The following is an 18,731-nucleotide window of genomic DNA, read 5'->3' as shown; positions in this document are numbered from 1 at the left end:
GGAACCACTCACAAAGCGAGTGACAGGTATTCAGTGTTTGGGGGCGGTAACAGGGGGTGGTTAGGCATACTTGCCGACAATCTGGCTGCTCCTTCCGGGAGGGAGCAGCCAGATCGGCAGAACAGGGGGCGTGGTGGGCAAAAGGGGGCGGTCCACACGAGCTGAGGTCGGTTTGCGGGCGTGATGGGGCGGGGCCACGTGATCACGTCATTTTAGCCCCACCCCCGCTACACAATGCAGGAAAAAAAGGCATTGCGAAGCAGGGGGAGGGGCCAAAATGACGCAAATCGCGTCAGCGCCCCCCCCGCTGCGGGGGTTTATCAGGTAATTCGGAGAGCGGTTGGGGGATCGGCGACAGGCGGGAGGCTTGCCTGCCTTTCCGGGGGGGCGGGAGCTGCACCCGTTTATCGGGAGGCTCCCGCCCGAATCGGGAGGGTAGGCAACCCTGGTGGTTAGGAGATCGCAGGCGTGTCTGATTGTTTAAAAAACATTTTGTAGGCACGCATAAATTAGCCATTGCATTCCTCTGTGCAGCATGAGAGCTCTCTGCGTGTCAGGAAACCCGCAAGCCGCATGCTTGAGGCAGGTCAGACTTAACTTACATGCCGTGTGGCTCCCCGATGTGCATCGATAGTACTGATGTTTACTGTTGCACGTAGTCGGACGGAGATGAGAAGACAGCAGTTGGCGTCCATATGCTTTCGAAGGCATTAGCATATTTTAGCCACTGTGATCCATGAGCAAATGCAGTTGTGATTGGTGGGCAGGCCCATAATTATGGCCATTATTATGCTAAGAACTTCTTTGATGCAATATAGCAATATTATTATTAGGTTTAGCACGGTTAGAGTGTGCACTTGCAGCACTACTAGTCTAAGCAAGTAGCACCTCACATTGTGCTTAGGGTGTGCAATCTAGGGCCCCACCCCCTGTGATTGCATTACTGTCAGTTTCTATATCAGGGCCAGTGGCGGGCTGGGCCTGTGACACAGACTGCACCGCGCGTGTAGCGCGGACCGGACGGAGTTCGGTCAGCGCTACACAGTGACAAACACACAGCCGCCGGCTCTGGCAGCTGTGTGTTTCAGCAGCTGATGAGAGTCTGTCAGACTCTCATCGGCTGCTGCTCCCACTGCGGGAGCCATCTTCCGGCTCCCGCAGTGGGTAATGGGAGAGGCGACATGATGTCATGACGTCTCTCCCATAATGCAAAGCGGCCCGGGAGGACGGACGGAGGAGCTGATAGCAGCGGCGGGACCAGGAGCGGGGTTTCAGGTAAGTTTTTTTTTTTCGTTTTTTTTTATTACGTGTCTCTCTACTGCGGGGAGGCTACTACTGGGGACACTACAGGGGGGGGCTACTACTGGGGGCACTACAAGGGGGGCTACTACTGGAGGCACTACAAGGGGGATTACTACTGGGGGCACTACAAGGGGGGGCTACTACTGGGGGCACTACAAGGGGGGAACTACTACTGGGGGCATTACAAGGGGGGACTACTACAGGGGGCATTACAAGGGGGGAGTACTACTACTGGGGGCATTACAAGGGGGGTACTACTACTGGGGGCACTACAAGGGGGAGAGCACTACTGGGGGCACTACAAGGGGGGACTACTACTGTGGGCACTACAAGGGGGAGAGCACTACTGGGGGCACTGCAAGGGGGGAACTACTCCTGGGGACACAACAAGGGGGGCTACTACTGGGGGAACTACTCCTGGGGACACAACAAGGGGGGCTACTACTGGGGGAACTACAAGGGGGGATTACTACAAGGGGCTCTACAAGGGGAGGACTACTACTGGGGGCACTACAAGGGGGGATTACTACTGGGGGCACTACAAGCTACAAGGGGGGGACTACTACTGGGGCACTGCACAGGGGGTGGGGGCACTACCGTATATAAGGGGCTTACTACTGGGGGCACAAGGGGCACTGCACAGGGGGGACCACTACTGGGGGCACTGTATAAGGGGCACTGCATAGGAAGATCACTACTAGGGGCACTACTGGTGGCCTGCATAAGGGGGTCCTCTCCTGGGGCACAGGGGGCACTGCATATGGGCGCCACTACAGGGGGCTGCCCCATATCTTTATTTTTACTTTACATTAATTCCAAATGGAGCCGCCTCCTCCCTGGAATACTTGAGGGGGCGCCTAAGCACGCACGTCTTCCGGGCACCCTGGCTACACGCTACTCCTATTCCAGGGCCACCTGCATGCATTTGCCCCCCAGGCTAAGAGTTGCCAGCCAACCCCTGATCAGGGCCATGGTTATGCATAGTATAATACTACCTGACAGTGTATACACACATGGTCATGTATAGTATAATGGGTACTGTACAGTGTGGGTCATGTATAGTATAGTGGGTACTGTACAGTGTGAGTCATGCATAGCATAGTGGGTACTGGACAGTGCATACACACATGGTAATGCATAGTATAGTGGGTACTGTATAGTGTGAGTCATGCATAGTATAGTGGGTACTGTACAGTGTGAGTCATGCATAGTATAGTGGGTACTGTACAGTGTGAGTAATGCATTGTTTGTATTGTGGGTACTGGACAGTGTATACTGTATACACATATGGTCATGCATAGTATAGTGGGTACTGTACAGTGTGTACACACATAGCCATGCATAGTATAGTGGGTACTGTACAGTTTGTACACACATAGCCATGCATAGCATAGTGGGTACTACAGTGTGTACACACATAGTAATACATAGTAGTGTGTACTGTACAGTGTATACAGAGCACACAGGCCCCTCCCCAGCAGCTGTCACAGGATCCCTTGGGAATGTTACGCGTCTAGCTAACCTGAGCGGTGGCCCCGCCCCCCCGGTTACAGCCAACCCCGCTAGCAGCCGGAGCTCGGCTTTCTTTTGTTATCCTGCGGGAGCAGAGGATGGGGGAGGGCGCACTGCGCGCTGATTGGCTGAATCCCCCGTCCGTCAGTTTCCCGTTGGCCCCGCCCGGTGCCTCTCTCCCGGCTCGTTCCAATGTCTCAGTGAGCGGCGGAGAGCAGAGCGGGGAACCGGCCGGGATCATCGGAGCAGCTCCGCTCCGGGATGTGAGTGTGGCCCGAGCGATGGGGGAGGGCCCCTAGATCCTCTCACCGCCCGCACTGCGCCGCGTCACCCCCGCCCCCACCATGTCGGCGAAGGAGAACCCGTGTAAGAAGTTCCAGGCCAATATCTTCAACAAGAGCAAATGTCAGAACTGCTTCAAGCCCCGGGAGTCCCATCTCCTGTCCGACGAGGACCTCAACCAGGTGAGAGAGCCGCTAGCGGCCCCCGGGCCCCATGGCACCCCCTAGCGGCTGCTATATACAGCGCACTCTACATGTCCAGATATGGGGGTCAGGGGTGACATGGACCCCCTTCTCACTCCTTATATTGGGGATTAGATGTATAGATGAGATGCCCTCCTCCCCCTCACTATCTGTATTGGGGAGTACATATGGGGTGACATGGCCCCCCCCACTCACTATCTGTATTAGGGAGTACATATGGGGTCACATGCCCCCCCCCACTCACTATCTGTATTGGGGAGTACATATGGGGTCACATGCCCCCCCCACTCACTATCTGTATTGGGGAGTACATATGACATGCCCCCCCTCCCACTCACTGTCTGTATTGGGGAGTACATATGGGGTCACATGCCCCCCCTACCACTCACTTTATGTATTGGGGAGTCCATATGGGGTGACATGCCCCCCTCCCACTCACTATCTGTATTGGGGAGTACATATGGGGTAACATGCACCCCCCCACTCACTATCTGTATTGGGGAGTACATATGGGGTCACATGCCCCCCCCCCACTCACTATCTGTATTGGGGAGTACATATGACATGCCCCCCCTCCCACTCACTGTCTGTATTGGGGAGTCCATATGGGGTGACATGCCCCCCTCCCACTCACTATCTGTATTGGGGAGTACATATGGGGTAACATGCTCCCTCTCCCACTCACTATCTGTATTGGGGAGTACATATGGGTTCACATGCCGCCCTCTTGCTTACTCTTTGTATTGGGGAGTACATACTGGGGTGTCATGCTGTCCGCTAACTCTGTTTATTGAGATGTAAATACAGGAGTGACATGCCCCCCCTCACTATCTTTATTGGGGTGTACATACAGGGGTAACATGCCGTCCACTAACTCTGTGTATTGGGGATTAGATTTGGGGGGGACAAGCCCTCTTGCTCATTCTGTGTATTAGTGAGTAGATAGGTGTGACATGCCACCCCTTACTCCCTGTATTGGGTAAAGTATTTGAGAGGAGGTCACATACCCTCCTCTCGCTTACTCTTTGTATTGGGAAATACATATGGGGGTAACATGCCGTCCACTAACTGTGTATTGGGGAAGTAGATGTGGGGGTGAAATGCCCTCCTCTCACTCACTCTGTATTGGGGAAGTAGATGTGGGGGTGACATGTCCTCCTCGTACTCACTCTGTATTGGGGAAGTAGATATGGGGGTGACATGCCCTCCTCTCACTCACTCTGTATTGGGGAAGTAGATATGGGGGTGACATGCCCTCCTCTTGCTCACTCTGTATTGGGCAGTAGATATGGGGGTGACATGCCCTCCTCTCGCTCACTCTGTATTGGGCAGTAGATATGGGGGTGACATGCCCACCTCTCACTCACTCTGTATTGGGGAAGTAGATGTGGGGGTGACATGTCCTCCTCTTACTCACTCTGTATTGGGGAAGTAGATGCGGGGGTGACATGCCCTCCTCTTACTCACTCTGTATTGGGGAAGTAGATGTGGGGGTGACATGTCCTCCTCTTACTCACTCTGTATTGGGGAAGTAGATGTGGGGGTGACATGCCCTCCTCTCACTCACTCTGTATTGGGGAAGTAGATGTGGGGGTGACATGCCCTTCTCTTACTCACTCTGTATTGGGCAGTAGATATGGGGGTGACATGCCCTCCTCTCTCTCACTCTGTATTGGGGAAGTAGATGTGGGGGTGACATGGCCTCCTCTCACTCACTCTGTATTGGGGAAGTAGATGTGGGGGTGACATGGCCTCCTCTCACTCACTCTGTATTGGGGAAGTAGATGTGGGGGTGACATGTCCTCCTCTCACAACTCTGTATTGGGCAGTAGATGTGGGGGTGACATGCCCTCCTCTCACTCACTCTGTATTGGGCAGTAGATATGGGGGTGACATGCCCTCTTCTTACTCACTCTGTATTGGGCAGTAGATATGGGGGTGACATGCCCTCCTCTTACTCACTCTGTATTGGGCAGTAGATATGGGAGTGACATGCCCTCCTCTTACTCACTCTGTATTGGGCAGTAGATATGGGGGTGACATGCCCTCCTCTTACTCTGTATTGGGCAGTAGATATGGGGGTGACATGCCCTCCTCTCACTCACTCTGTATTGGGGAGTAGATATTGAGTGACATGCCCTCCTCCCTCGCGCACTCTGTATTGGGGAAGTAGATATGGGGGTGATATGCCCTCCCCTCGGTATTGGGGAGTAGATATTGGGTGACATGCCCTCCTCCCTCGCACACTCTGTATTGGGGAGTAGATGTGGGGGTGACATGCCCTCCCCTCTGTATTGGGGAGTAGATATGGGGGTGAAATGCCCTCCTCTTACTCACTCTGTATTGGGGAGTAGATATTGAGTGACATGCCCTCCTCCCTCGCGCACTCTGTATTGGGGAAGTAGATATGGGGGTGATATGCCCTCCCCTCGGTATTGGGGAGTAGATATTGGGTGACATGCCCTCCTCCCTCGCACACTCTGTATTGGGGAGTAGATGTGGGGGTGACATGCCCTCCCCTCTGTATTGGGGAGTAGATATGGGGGTGAAATGCCCTCCTCTTACTCACTCTGTATTGGGGAGTAGATATTGGGTGACATACCCTCCTCCCTCGCACACTCTGTATTGGGGAGTAGATGTGGGGGTGACATGCCCTCCCCTCGGTATTGGGGAGTAGATATTGGGTGACATGCCCTCCTCCCTCGCACACTCTGTATTGGGGAGTAGATGTGGGGGTGACATGCCCTCCCCTCGGTATTGGGTGACATGCCCTCCTCCCTCGCACACTCTGTATTGGGGTTTAGTTTTTCGGGTGTCATAGAATCTCCTCACCTTGACTGGCTCCATTTGGCTGTAGATATCGTGACCGTGACATGTCCTTTCCTACCCACACTGGCTACACTTATAGTCCCAGCCACCCACCTGTACCCAGTGTTACAGGTGCCCTGCTAATACTATTTCTGCCATTCAGGTTAGCTCCGTTCTGTATTCGCTCTTTCACTTCCATCTCCAACTGAGCACTTAATAGTATTAAACATTCATGATCTGGCAGGTTTTATTGTGGGTGAGAGCTCCCCTTATCAGCAGCAGCCTGCATGAGAAACCTTATCTCATACTATGAACATTTTTCATACAGTATAACCTAAAACTATTATGTATTCTTTGCTTATAACATTTGTCTATCCTGATACATGGCCACAGCAAGAAATGGGACACGGTATTATTAAAATACACTTACATTGGTGCTTTATAATCTGATCGAATGCTTTCCTCTTATATAATATTACTATGAACTGTTATTACATGCTGGGGTCAATTTTCAGTCCTAGCGCGGATGAGTACCTGGAGCTATTCAATTGCCCGCATTGCACCCTGCACTTAAGTCGGGAGATGCAGTTTATCACTACTAATGCCCGGTGCTTAGTCTCGCTAAACTGCATTTTCCAACTTAAGCGCCGGGCGTGATGCTGTTACCGCATGCGATGCTGCCTCGGCGCACTAGTTAAGTCGGTGTTGTGCTCGCACCTCAGGATTGTGCAAGCAGAAATCCTCTAGTTGTGGATTTACAGCGCGACCAATTGAATGGCTCCGGGCACTCATCCTGGGAGCTATGCTCTGCATTGAATTCCCCCCCCCAAGAATTGTTGCCATATATTTAATATTCTGGCTGCTGGGCTCAAGAAGGTAAACTCCAATACATTCTAATACTAGCCCTCTGGGCTTGGCCTGTTTGTTTTGCACCTCTCATGTGGACACGGCCTCGCTCCCGTTTGTAGCAGTGGAAGGGTTAATCGGCCAGCGTTATGTCGGGACAGCTACTCTCTGAGGGTTTATGGGTAGCACTTAGCAGTGGAAATTGCATATTTCCTGAATGTGCTGTACTTGAAGCAGAATTCCGGAGCTCAGGAGCTGCCGTGGATACTAGAAGTGTATTGGGAAGATTCCTCAACATTTCCACTTGCCTGTCACTGTAGGAAGGGGAGTGAAAAGCCGCTCTACTAGTCTCCAATCCCAGGAGGAAATGCCCATTTTGTCTGTGGGTGCCTCCTGTTCTGGCAAGGTTGCTGTTGAGCATTTGGGCGTTACAGCAATAGCAAGTCCAGTGTTTTTTAATACCACATATTTCTAAAGTGTCCTTGTATTGTGAATTGCGCTATGCCAGCTTTCTCTGATAGCAAGATTAGCTTTGTGCACAAAGAAAATAAATGAGTTGCTTGACGGAGGTTGCCATATATCTTCAGGGATGTTCTTATTGGCGTTCGTGTTTTATTTTCTGGTTGCAGCTTATGAAAAAAACAATGCCGCCTTTGATGTTGACATGTCAGTAGGCACACGTAGCCTCTCACTGGGATAACACACTATTAAGGGTAATTCAATTGTTGCGTCGTTCCGGCGCGATAGTTGTGGGGTGCCGGCATTTCTGCTCGCACCCTCCTGAGGTGGCGAGTAGAAATGTGCGATAAGTCCGGGTTTTGATTGTTCCCTAACCGGGACTTTAGACGTGTTTAGCTGCGCTACGCGTGTGTATGCTCCATGCGTAGACACTGGGCAATTAAAGTGGACGACTTAACGATATCATTATCGTTCAGTCGTCCACTTTATCGTCCATTTTTAACACAAACGATGAATGATAACGACGACGCGCATTCCCACGGGTCGTTCGTCATTATCGTTCATCGGGTTAACATGCAGGCCAATCTGACGATGTCGCCAGGTTGCTGCAGGTTGCAGGTTGGGGAATGGGAGAGAAAGCCCGGCGCTGAACGATATCGTTAATGATATCGTTCAGCGGGTGTGCTCAATGTCTTGAACGACATTGAGCACAGTCTGCCGGGTACACGCTAGACGATATCGCTCAGGGAGCATATCGTCTAGTGTGTACGCTCCAGTGAAAGCAAAAATCTTTGAACTAGCCTCTTACCAAATTCACTTTTATACCCAGAACTTCAGTGACAGTAGTGTTTTTTTTTTTTTCTCTTAAGTTACTTCAGTGCCTGCTAAACCCGTTTCCTTTGCATCATTTGCATAGAATGCCATTGGCTTTAGGAAGAGGGTGACTAGGGGAAAAAGGAAAAAAATAAAAATCCCTAGATAGCATAGGGGCTTAATTAGGGTTTTGCATTCAAGCGCTTGAAATATTTTTCAAAACCCTTTACGGCCAATTGCATCTCAAATTTATGCACAATCATGTTTTAGATCATTTATATGTTTAATTCAGGATGCTGCATTAAAAAGCGAAAAATTACTTTCTTAAAAGAAAAGAAAAATGCAGACAATATCTTTTTTTTCACTAAACATTGTAAATGCTTTGTATGATAAAACCCTGAAAGGGAGACTTTTTGATTGTGTAATATTAAATTTGTGACCAGTTAAATGGGTAGTACAGGTGTTTTTCACCAGCATTTAAAGCTGTGTATCAGAAAACAATTGAACTCGCATGCTTATATTAATTCTAGTGTTTCTGTATTCATTTGTATGTTTATTCATTTTTAACTAAAAAAACAAACCCCAATCTATATTATATGAAATGTAAGTGTTCAATGTTGCCTGCATTTTCACCCCCCTGTCCCATATTCTACAATGTCTACTCTAAATGAAAATAAATTTTCTCCCGCATCATATGTTAGTGACGTTTCGATTAGTAGGGGGCAGCACAGAGGGTGTAATGGTTAGCGTTACTGCCTCACAGCACTGAGGTCATAGGTTTGATTCCCACTACGGCCCCAACTGTGTGGAGTTTGTATATTCTCCCTGTGCTTCCGTGGGTTTTCTCCAGGTGCTCCGGTTTCCTCCCACATTCCAAAAATATACTGGTAGGTTAATTGGCTCCCCACAAAATTGACCCTAGTGTGTATGTGTGTGAACATTTGTAGGGAATATAGAGTGTAAGCTCCACTGGGGCATGGACGGATGTGAATGGTAAGATATTCTCTGTAAAGTGCTGCTGAATATGTGTGCGCTATATAAATAACTGGTAATAAAAAAAATAGATGTAAATACGAGGGCTGATTGAAAAGTAATGAGACTGTTTGTTTTTTGTTTTTTTTATTGTTCAGAATCGGATGACTCCACAGAATCTGAACATTTTTCTTTTTCAAAGTAGTGTCCTTCACATTCAATAAAGTTTTTTGCAGCGTTTCAATAACGTTTCAAAGATGTGCAGTAGACTGTTTTGCGACATCACTTTTAGGGGTAAATCTACCAAGATGCGAGCACCTTCTAGAAGATAATAGCTAGAATTTGGTTGCTATGGGCAACATCTCCATTTCTAAACTCTCATCTTATTAAATTTACCCCTTAAGGTGCATACACACGTAATGATTTTTTGAACGATTTAACTACAACGACATCGTTATCGTTTAATCGTTGAAAAAAAACGTTCAGTTTCTGAGTTGTAACGAACGATTATCGTTCATGCGCGTTCCTGTTTGTAGTTTATTCTGACTGATCAACTGAACGATTTTCATTAAGGGTAGTTACAAAAATTGTTTGTAGTTCAAAAAGTCGTTCATTACACTTTAAAAAAATCTGACAGATAATCGGTCATAAAATCGTTGGTAACAAAATCGTTGTGTGTGTATGCAGCTTTAGTGTTACAGCTGCGGCATTTTTGACTTCATCATCTGTTGAGAACTTCTTTCCGCGCAGTTGTTTTTTCCAGGGTTGGCAATGCCCAGAAATCACAGGGCGCTATGTCCGGGCTATATGGAGGGTACTCCAGTGCTGTCCCAATAATTTCAGTCAGTACTGCCAATGTAACAGCAGTAACATGTGGTCGGCCATTGTCTTGGAGCAAAAACCATAGTTTCTTCAGCAGATGTGGTCTTTTCTTCCTCATGGCTCCACGTAAATGGGTTTTCAGGACGTTTGCATAGTAGTCACCATTAATTGTTTGTACATGGGGAACCCAGCGCTGTAGGATCATACCGTGCGCATCAAAGTACAGCAGAAGCATGACTTTACATGCCGAAGGAATCGTACAGAATTTTTGGGGCGGAGGTGAATTTGCCTGTTTCCATACACTGGTCTGTTGTTTGATTGTGACGTGTGATGAATCGTGGATTCGTCATTATGATCCGGAATCCAATATCATGAAACCGGGTATTCTCTCCGACATTCAAACGGTGTTCTTGCACAATTCAACTTGTCCTCGCATCTGCTCTTCTGTGATATTTCTGGGTACCCACCTGGCGCACACACGATGCATTTTCAGTTCACAATTTCATTTCTGCTTTTTTTTTTTTTTTTTCAAGTTTTACACAAAATTCAATCACACACCTCTGACGTAATCTCAGACACGGACACGTCTTCCTCATCCGCCATGATGAAACTTATGAAGATCTCCCTCTCGCTGTAACCAAACAAATAAGACTATGGCGGTCCAACCACAGGTTCAGACACCTCTATGTATGAGCTTCACAATAACCAGCACAGCGTTACCACGTCTACCTATGGGACAGAAAAACAGAGGCAGTCTCATTACTTTTCAATCAGCCCTCGTAATAGTTATATAACCGTGTTTTCTGCTGTTAGTGGTCACCCGTCATCCGCTTACCTACGAGTACATTGCTTTTCTCACGTGAGAGGTTTGCTGTTGTTTTGGGGTTGTAATAAGAGTAAAAGAGACTTCTCTTAAGTGTCATAAGTGTCACCCTAGTGTACCTCACTCATGTTTTCCCAGAGAAAAATGCATAAATGCTAAATACGGGTGGTGTGACGTGTTTGTACACCATTTACCCTCACAATGGAATGCAGAAATGTTGTGGTGTTACTTTTGTGTGACAGGGAAGTATTTTTCATTCATAGTAATACAGCTTCTGGCTGCTGGATGGTTCACATTTTTGAATGGAAAAATGCAGGTTTAAGAAGTTGTAACACCAGGGTGACCCTACCTGCAGGAAGAGTGCTGGTATACGCAGGTGTAACACCCATGTGACCCTACCTGCAGGAAGAGTGCTAGTATACGCAGGTGTAACACCAGGGTGACCCTGTCTGCAGGAAGAGTGCTGGTATAAAGAGGTGTAACACCCGGGTGACCCTACCTGCAGGAAGAGTGCTGGTAGAAGCAGGTGTAACACCCATGTGACCCTACCTGCAGGAAGAGTGCTGGTATACGCAGGTGTAACACCCATTTGACCCTACCTGCAGGAAGAGTGCTGGTATACGCAGGTGTAACACCCATGTGACCCTACATGCAGGAAGAATGCAGGTGTAAGGAGCTATAGCACACCAGGGCTACCGTACCTGCAGGAAGAGTGCAGGTGTAAGCAGCTAGAACACCAGTGTGACTGTACCTGCAGGAGGAGTGCAGGTATAAGCGGCTGTAACTCACCAGTGTGATTGTACCTGCAGGAGGAGTGCAGGTATAAGCGGCTGTAACTCACCAGTGTGATTGTACCTGCAGGAAGAGGGCAGGTGTAACACTCCAGGGTAACTGCACCTACAGGAAGAACGCAGGTGTAAGCAGTTGTAACACGCCAGGGTGTTCGTACCTGCAGGAAGAGTGCAGGTGTATGCAGCTAGAATACCAGTGTGACCGTACCTGCAGGAACATTGCAGGTGTAAGCAGCTGTAACATAGCAGGGTGACCTTACCTGCGGGAATAGCACAGGTATAAGCGGCTGTAACACACCAGGATGACCGTACCTGCAGGATGAGTGCAGGCGTACCAAACCAGGGTCACCGTATCTGCAGGAAGAGTACAGGTGTAAGCAGCTTGAACACCAGTGTGACTGTACCTGCAGGAAGAGTGCAGGTGTAAGCAGCTGTAATACCCGAACACCAGTGTGACTGTACCTGCAGGAAGAGTGCAGGTGTAAGCAGCTGTAACACCCGAACACCAGTGTGACCGTACCTGCAGGAAGAGTGCAGGTGTAAGCAGCTGTAACACCCGAACACCAGTGTGACTGTACCTGCAGGAAGAGTGCAGGTGTAAGCAGCTGTAACACCCGAATACCAGTGTGACCGTACCTGCAGGAAGAGTGCAGGTGTAAGCAGCTGTAATACCCGAACACCAGTGTGACTGTACCTGCAGGAAGAGTGCAGGTGTAAGCAGCTGTAACACCCGAGCACCAGTGTGACCGTACCTGCAGGAAGAGTGCAGGTGTAAGCAGCTGTAACACCCGAACACCAGTGTGACTGTACCTGCAGGAAGAGTGCAGGTGTAAGCAGCTGTAACACCCGAATACCAGTGTGACCGTACCTGCAGGAAGAGTGCAGGTGTAAGCAGCTGTAATACCCGAACACCAGTGTGACTGTACCTGCAGGAAGAGTGCAGGTGTAAGCAGCTGTAACACCCGAGCACCAGTGTGACTGTACCTGCAGGAAGAGTGCAGGTGTAAGCAGCTGTAATACCCGAACACCAGTGTGACTGTACCTGCAGGAAGAGTGCAGGTGTAAGCAGCTGTAACACCCGAGCACCAGTGTGACTGTACCTGCAGGAAGAGTGCAGGTGTAAGCAGCTGTAACACTCGAATACCAGTGTGACTGTACCTGCAGGAAGAGTGCAGGTGTAAGCAGCTGTAACACCCGAATACCAGTGTGACCGTACCTGCAGGAAGAGTGCAGGTGTAAGCAGCTGTAACACCCGAATACCAGTGTGACTGTACCTGCAGGAAGAGTGCAGGTGTAAGCAGCTGTAACACCCGAATACCAGTGTGACGTACCTGCAGGAAGAGGTTTACGGTTTCCATCATTAATTAGTGTATATATGAAAAGTGCCTTTAATACCTTTTAGTGCCTTCGGTCCAGACTGACAGTTCTTTCCTGGGGTGTAATGTGCACACACAGACTTCAGGCCCTCACAAGTTTCCTTCTGGATTCTCACTCTGAACGGAGTGCCTAGGGGTCCTGTAATAAGCACCAAAGAAGCATTACTATTTTATACCCTTTCCTTTGTACTTGTGTAAAGCAGTTATTGGTATTTCATGCATTTACAGTATATCATCTACTTTCTGCCCATGTAATATACTTTGCATAAATTATGTTCTTATAAACCATCCAAATAGAATTTATGTAATATATATGTGCCCAGCGTCTATTCACCGGCGGTGACCGGGTCACCACACATTTCCCCACCCGCGGGACATTGTGACCTGCGGGTGAAGATGGCACCCGCAGGCTGTGAGGGCAGGGCGCTTTTTGCCCTCCTTCTGGAGGGCAGGGCGCTTTTTGCCCTCCTTCTGGAGGGCAGGGCGCTTTTTGCCCTCCTTCTGGAGGGCAGGGCGCTTTTTGCCCTCCTTCTGGAGGGCAGGGCGCTTTTTGCCCCCCTCCTGGAGGGCAGGGCGCTTTTTGCCCCCCTCCTGGAGGGCAGGGCGCTTTTTGCCCTCCTTCTGGAGGGCAGGGCGCCGCGCCCCGCTAAAACAGCCTAGCGGGAACGCTACATATATACAGTGGTTGACCAATATTCGTGAATGTACCGCCTGTCCTCTCACTGTCAACTGCTGACATCAGTGGGGGTGGGTTTCCACCTTTAAAACTCAACCAGGACTTTAGACAGATTTAGCCATTTTACGTGGTTAAACCCGGTCTATTTGGGTGCGACATGCGCAACAAGGCATAGGTGCCGAAAAACCAATAGAATATCGCACCCGATCTCCCGTCACTTTAGACAGAAAGAATAGCTTACAGGGGGCTATGACCGTGTAGGTAAGGAAAGGAAGAGTACATGAGGGAAGAGGGCCCTGCCTGTGAGAGCGCTTACAGTCTGTAGGTTAATATAGAACTTATAAATTATTCATTAAGCACGATCATGTTACTTTGGTCCATTTGGGGATCTTGATCCCAAAAAAATGACAAGCAGTCTCATGAAACCGAAGGTAGGGATTGTCCTGCCCAAATGATCTTACTATCTATAGGCGCACATCCACTAGGCAATATTAATGAGCGATTGAACGATAACTGTGTCGTTATTGTTCAATCGCTCATTAATTGCGCATGAATCGTGCACTGTCGGAAACGACCAGCGATGCATGCACCCGCTGGTCGTTTCCGATATCAGTCATCGCCCGAACATGCCGGTCAATCTGCTGATAACAACATATTAGCCATGTTCGGGGATGATGGAGGGTGCCTGCGCTGAATGATATATCGTTCAGTTTAGGCACTGCACAGTACAATGAACGATATCGTTATCGTTCAGTCTTTTCATTGTTGCCTAGTGGATCTGCCCTTTAAGTGGTGTGTCTGCTTACACTGGAGTTAAAAAATAAATAAATAAATGTGTCTTTAAGCCTCTAGCAACCAGGAAATAGTCCTTTTAATTTCAATAGAATCTTCTTACATGATCCGCTTGTTTTTCTTTCCTTTTCCTGCGGAATCTCGTTACTTGTCTTTGATCTCTGCAATTATTTTGGGAACGCCTATGTTGTTGCTGCTACTTTGTGTTATGTGGGAGGATGCATAGTGTTTATATATTGTAGCATTTCACGTTTACTTTGGGACTGTTTGAAATAGGCCTAGGAGTCCTGCGGCTCTCCGGGTGTTGTAGAACTACATATCCCAGCATGGAGGAGGAAAGGGAGCCGGGCTTCGCTTTGGTGGGGAAAAGATTGCTAATTGCTTGTGGTGTGTGGGGGTGGGGGGGGGGGAGGGGAAGAACCAAATGTGTGTTTTAGGCTTTGTTCTATATATATCTATCTGGAATTAAATGTATGAATCTAAAGCAGTGGTCAGGGAATAGGGGTAAAGTACCCTACATGGAGTAAAAATTAAATTCCTGGGGGTAATGGATGGACAGCCGGGCATGCATATGAATCATTGTATAATATAGAATGATTCATATGCATGCCCGGCTGTGCCGCAGGGAGGCTCTAAGCCGGATGCCCGCTGAGATGTTATTACCAGCGGGCGCCCGGCTCCTTCCCTGCAGTTACGAATTAGCCGGAGGCTGGAGTACCCTTCTGAACTCCAGCTTCCGGCTCTCTCCGTGCGCACTATGGGAGAGACGTCATGACGTCTCTCCCATAGTGCCGAGGAGCAGCCGGGCGGACAGGACGGCGGCGGATGCAGGAGCAGGGATTAAGGTAAGTGTGTTTTTTTTTTTTTGTTTTTTTTTATATGTACAAGCGGCACTACAGGGGCATTATATGGGGGCACTACTACAGGGGCATAACTATGGGGGCACTACAGGGGCATTATATGGGGGCACTACTACAGGGGCATGATATGGGAGCAATACTATTTCCTTCCTTTCAAATCAAGGGGGTAACGTCGGCATATCTAAATATATTTTGGGATAAAAGGTAAAAAAGTTCCCTGACCCCGATCTAAAGCCTATGTTTTGTGTTTGTAATGTATGTTTAATGACAAAGCAAGGAACGTTGTGCACTGTAGATTTAGGAAGCAAGAAGTTGTCCATAGATTTTTATTTATTTTTTACTTATTTTTTTTTTAAAGTGTTTTTCGGTGACTTGGACTGGAAAGCAGTTGAGTACTCCTGTTGGTTTATAAATATCCTGTTTAATGCACAAAGTAAGCAAGAGCATCTTTGCTATGTTTGCTGCAGGATTAGAAGGGCATGCGGAATCTACAAGCCGTGTACATACCGTGTCATTGAGCTCCTACAGAACATGAAATACTATACAGAGCAGCACCATTAATCCTGGGCATTATTATCCTCTATGAAAGACCTGGAAACTCTGCACAGTGTAGAACAACGCACTGTCAATTCTCACGAGTGTCGGGTGGGGGGGCAGTTTGTAAGCCCTAAACATACAACATAGTAACATAGAACTGATATGTCCATACGTTTAGGTGGCAGTCTCTGCTTTCCTTTTTTGGAGTTGAGAAGTTGTGCAGGAGCCTCGCTTTTGCAATTTTTGCACGTTGAAAAGCCTCGGAACATACGCAGGAGGGGAGAGGAGTGGGCTGTAGAGTTGTGCGTCGACTGTCTCCTCAAACTTCTCCAGGTTCCTGTGTGGGCCTTGGGCCTGTGACATAACACCGTAATGCACTCTGGTGATGTAACCCGTAATCTCAGTGCTTTGATGGTTCCCTGCCAAGTGACTCACTTAGGGGAATGTTGGCTCCCGTCTCCACTCTGGGCGGTTTTAAATATAAAAAAAAATTCACTCGCAATGGGTTAAGTGCCTTTTAATGTTTAACTCCTCTGCTGCTGGGGTGTTCCAAGTTGCTGTCAGGCGGTTGCTAAGCCAATGCCTGCTGTTTTAAGTCACATCATATAAAAGGTTGAGACTGTCTCATTGAACAAAGTGGAGTGCTGATCCGTTTTCTTTTTAAATCTTTATACATGTAAATCCATGTAACTATTTTACTGTGCATTTACAGAGTATGGGGAGAAAACAATGGGTGCCCCAAGAAAAGTAGATGAGCCAGGTGATATAGGATGGGCGTAGAGGGAGACAAGTCTTGCCCTGGGATTTTTGAGGGGGTAATACGTGGATGAGCTAAAGTCAGAATATTGAATACGTCTCTAAGATGGAGAAGCATAAAGCAAGGGGATAACTTTACGTGTCTCCAGTTTTGATGCACTTTATGGAAGCAGTTTGAGGTCTGAATCAATATTCACGTACCAGGAGTCAGTGACCTCCCCGGTGTCCCTGATGACCAATAATTATGTGGCCTAATTAATATTCATGAGGCTTTAGCTCACGGTGAATGGACAGACAGCATTATCTTCCTTTTGTAGGTAACAGATGCACTTTAACCCCCCCCCCGGGTACCTCTCCTTTAGTTTATCTGCCAAATATAAACAAAATAATGTTAAAAATGGACCTGCCACCAAATAAAACCACTGCGAGCAGGCCAAAACATACTGCACTTTAACAGTGACTTATGATTCAAAGTGCCGCCCCTCCCCCCAACTAGGTATTGCCCGTCTCTCCCCCTCATGCTGAGTGTTCGAGGATTCGGTGATCGTGTCCGTGCATATAACCTCATGCAGCGTGAGCATTAATGCACTTTTATTTATTTATTTTCCCCCTTCTGGTTTTTGAAGCCTCCTAGATAATGGGTTTCCGGATGAGAGATCTCTTATCCATGCTGTAAAATGACTTGTAATAACTGGTTTTACAGTCCTTGTCCCTCGTGTAGCCTTATCCAGCTGTCATATTAGGTGATTCACTTTACCTGCCCAACGGTAAAACCCGGCCTTCCCTTCTGCTAATCCCATTTATTAATCATCCCTGTTTGAACCAGGTGAATTCTATGAACCTGCGAGTTGTGAATGAGTTGTATAGTAAACACTGATGCTTTTGTACAAGTCTCCAGCCAGCCCTGTGTTCTCACCGGCGATATGACGGTGGCGAGGACTGAGCGACATCCGATGGGAATGGAGAGCGGGCAGGACAAACCAACTCGACGCTTCACGCGGGGAGGGAGCTATACTTGGCGTGTGATTGACAATCTTTTGGAAGTGAGCAATGGCAGAGAACTGGTAAATGACCACATGGCATAAACAGTGGTTTTAGGAAATAAGTTTTAACTTTCCGTGAAAGGGGTGGTGAACTGTGATTTCTCAGCAAGTATAATAGAGCATTAGTGCGTAGCTGTATTCACTAGGGGCAAACATTCTCCCTGTGAGTATTGGTTGTCAGGAGACCGTAATGGAGACAGAAAGCAAAAGCACACAGTTTCCTTGTCTTAGATAATTGTCTCAGCTTCAGTTATTCATGTTCTCCAACTTTAATGTACTGTGTAGAAACTGGAGACACTTTCTAGAGTACGGTACAGATTCATCATCTGGGTTGTGCAGCGTGGAATATGGCTTTTAGGATGCAGATAAATTGGTTTAATCCAACATTGACTCAATTGATGTCACATTGGAAGATCACATCTGTATTGTACAATGAAATGTTGTCATACTGATCCCTGTCAGTTCATTTCTATATACGATAGGCACAGTTTCTATGCTTGGTGCAATGCATTATGGACTGAGGAAAAGTGTAAAATTGGCGTGAATAGAATCTGGATTTAAAGGGAGTTTGTTGTGAAATGAATGAGCTAAGGTTTTAATAGAGCAGGTTTGTCGGGCAGCTGCACACATAGAAGAGAGAGCTAACTTTTAACGAGCATTCTTCTGCTCCCTGCGCTGTAGCTTGGTTTATAGGAATAAAGGAAGTTTCAGATTTTAACAAGTGTGCAAGATTGTGACAGTGTACTTTATGCTTGCACTGCAGTTTGTCACAAGCCCTGTGTTATATGACATGTATGGATGAATATATTTTATTCTATATATAGGTCTGTTAGGCACCACAATCTTTCTATATGAATTAATGAGAAGCCACACATAACTACTCTGTGCTACTGGGGAATCCTTGCTCCTTCCTAGATAGAACTGTCAGTCTGTGACTTCCTGCTGCCTCCACTCCCCTCCTCACATCATGTCACTGCCCCTGTCTCATGCAGCCCTGTACTCACTGACCTATCACTCATCTGATATACTCTGTGCTGCTGGGGACCCTGCTCCATGCA

The 18,731-nt window shown here is 47.9% G+C and overlaps 1 protein-coding gene across 4 annotated transcripts in view; it reads left to right on the top strand.

Annotated features, from left to right (window-relative positions):
• The first annotated feature begins 2,970 nt into the window (after positions 1-2,970).
• Positions 2,971-18,731, top strand: part of MPRIP (myosin phosphatase Rho interacting protein) — a 144,120-nt gene continuing 128,359 nt past the window's right edge. For all 4 annotated transcript variants that reach the window (XM_088448143.1, XM_088448142.1, XM_088448145.1 and 1 more), the window contains exon 1: positions 2,971-3,278. In XM_088448143.1, coding sequence (XP_088304269.1) covers positions 3,159-3,278 — 120 coding nt within the window. In that variant the 5' untranslated portion in view covers positions 2,971-3,158. The remainder of the gene's footprint in view (positions 3,279-18,731) is intronic.

This window comes from Taudactylus pleione, unplaced genomic scaffold (genome assembly GCF_031769625.1).
Source record: "Taudactylus pleione unplaced genomic scaffold, aTauple2 ptg000451l, whole genome shotgun sequence".
NCBI lineage: Eukaryota > Metazoa > Chordata > Amphibia > Anura > Myobatrachidae > Taudactylus > Taudactylus pleione.
This window is presented reverse-complemented; position numbering and strand designations above follow the sequence as displayed.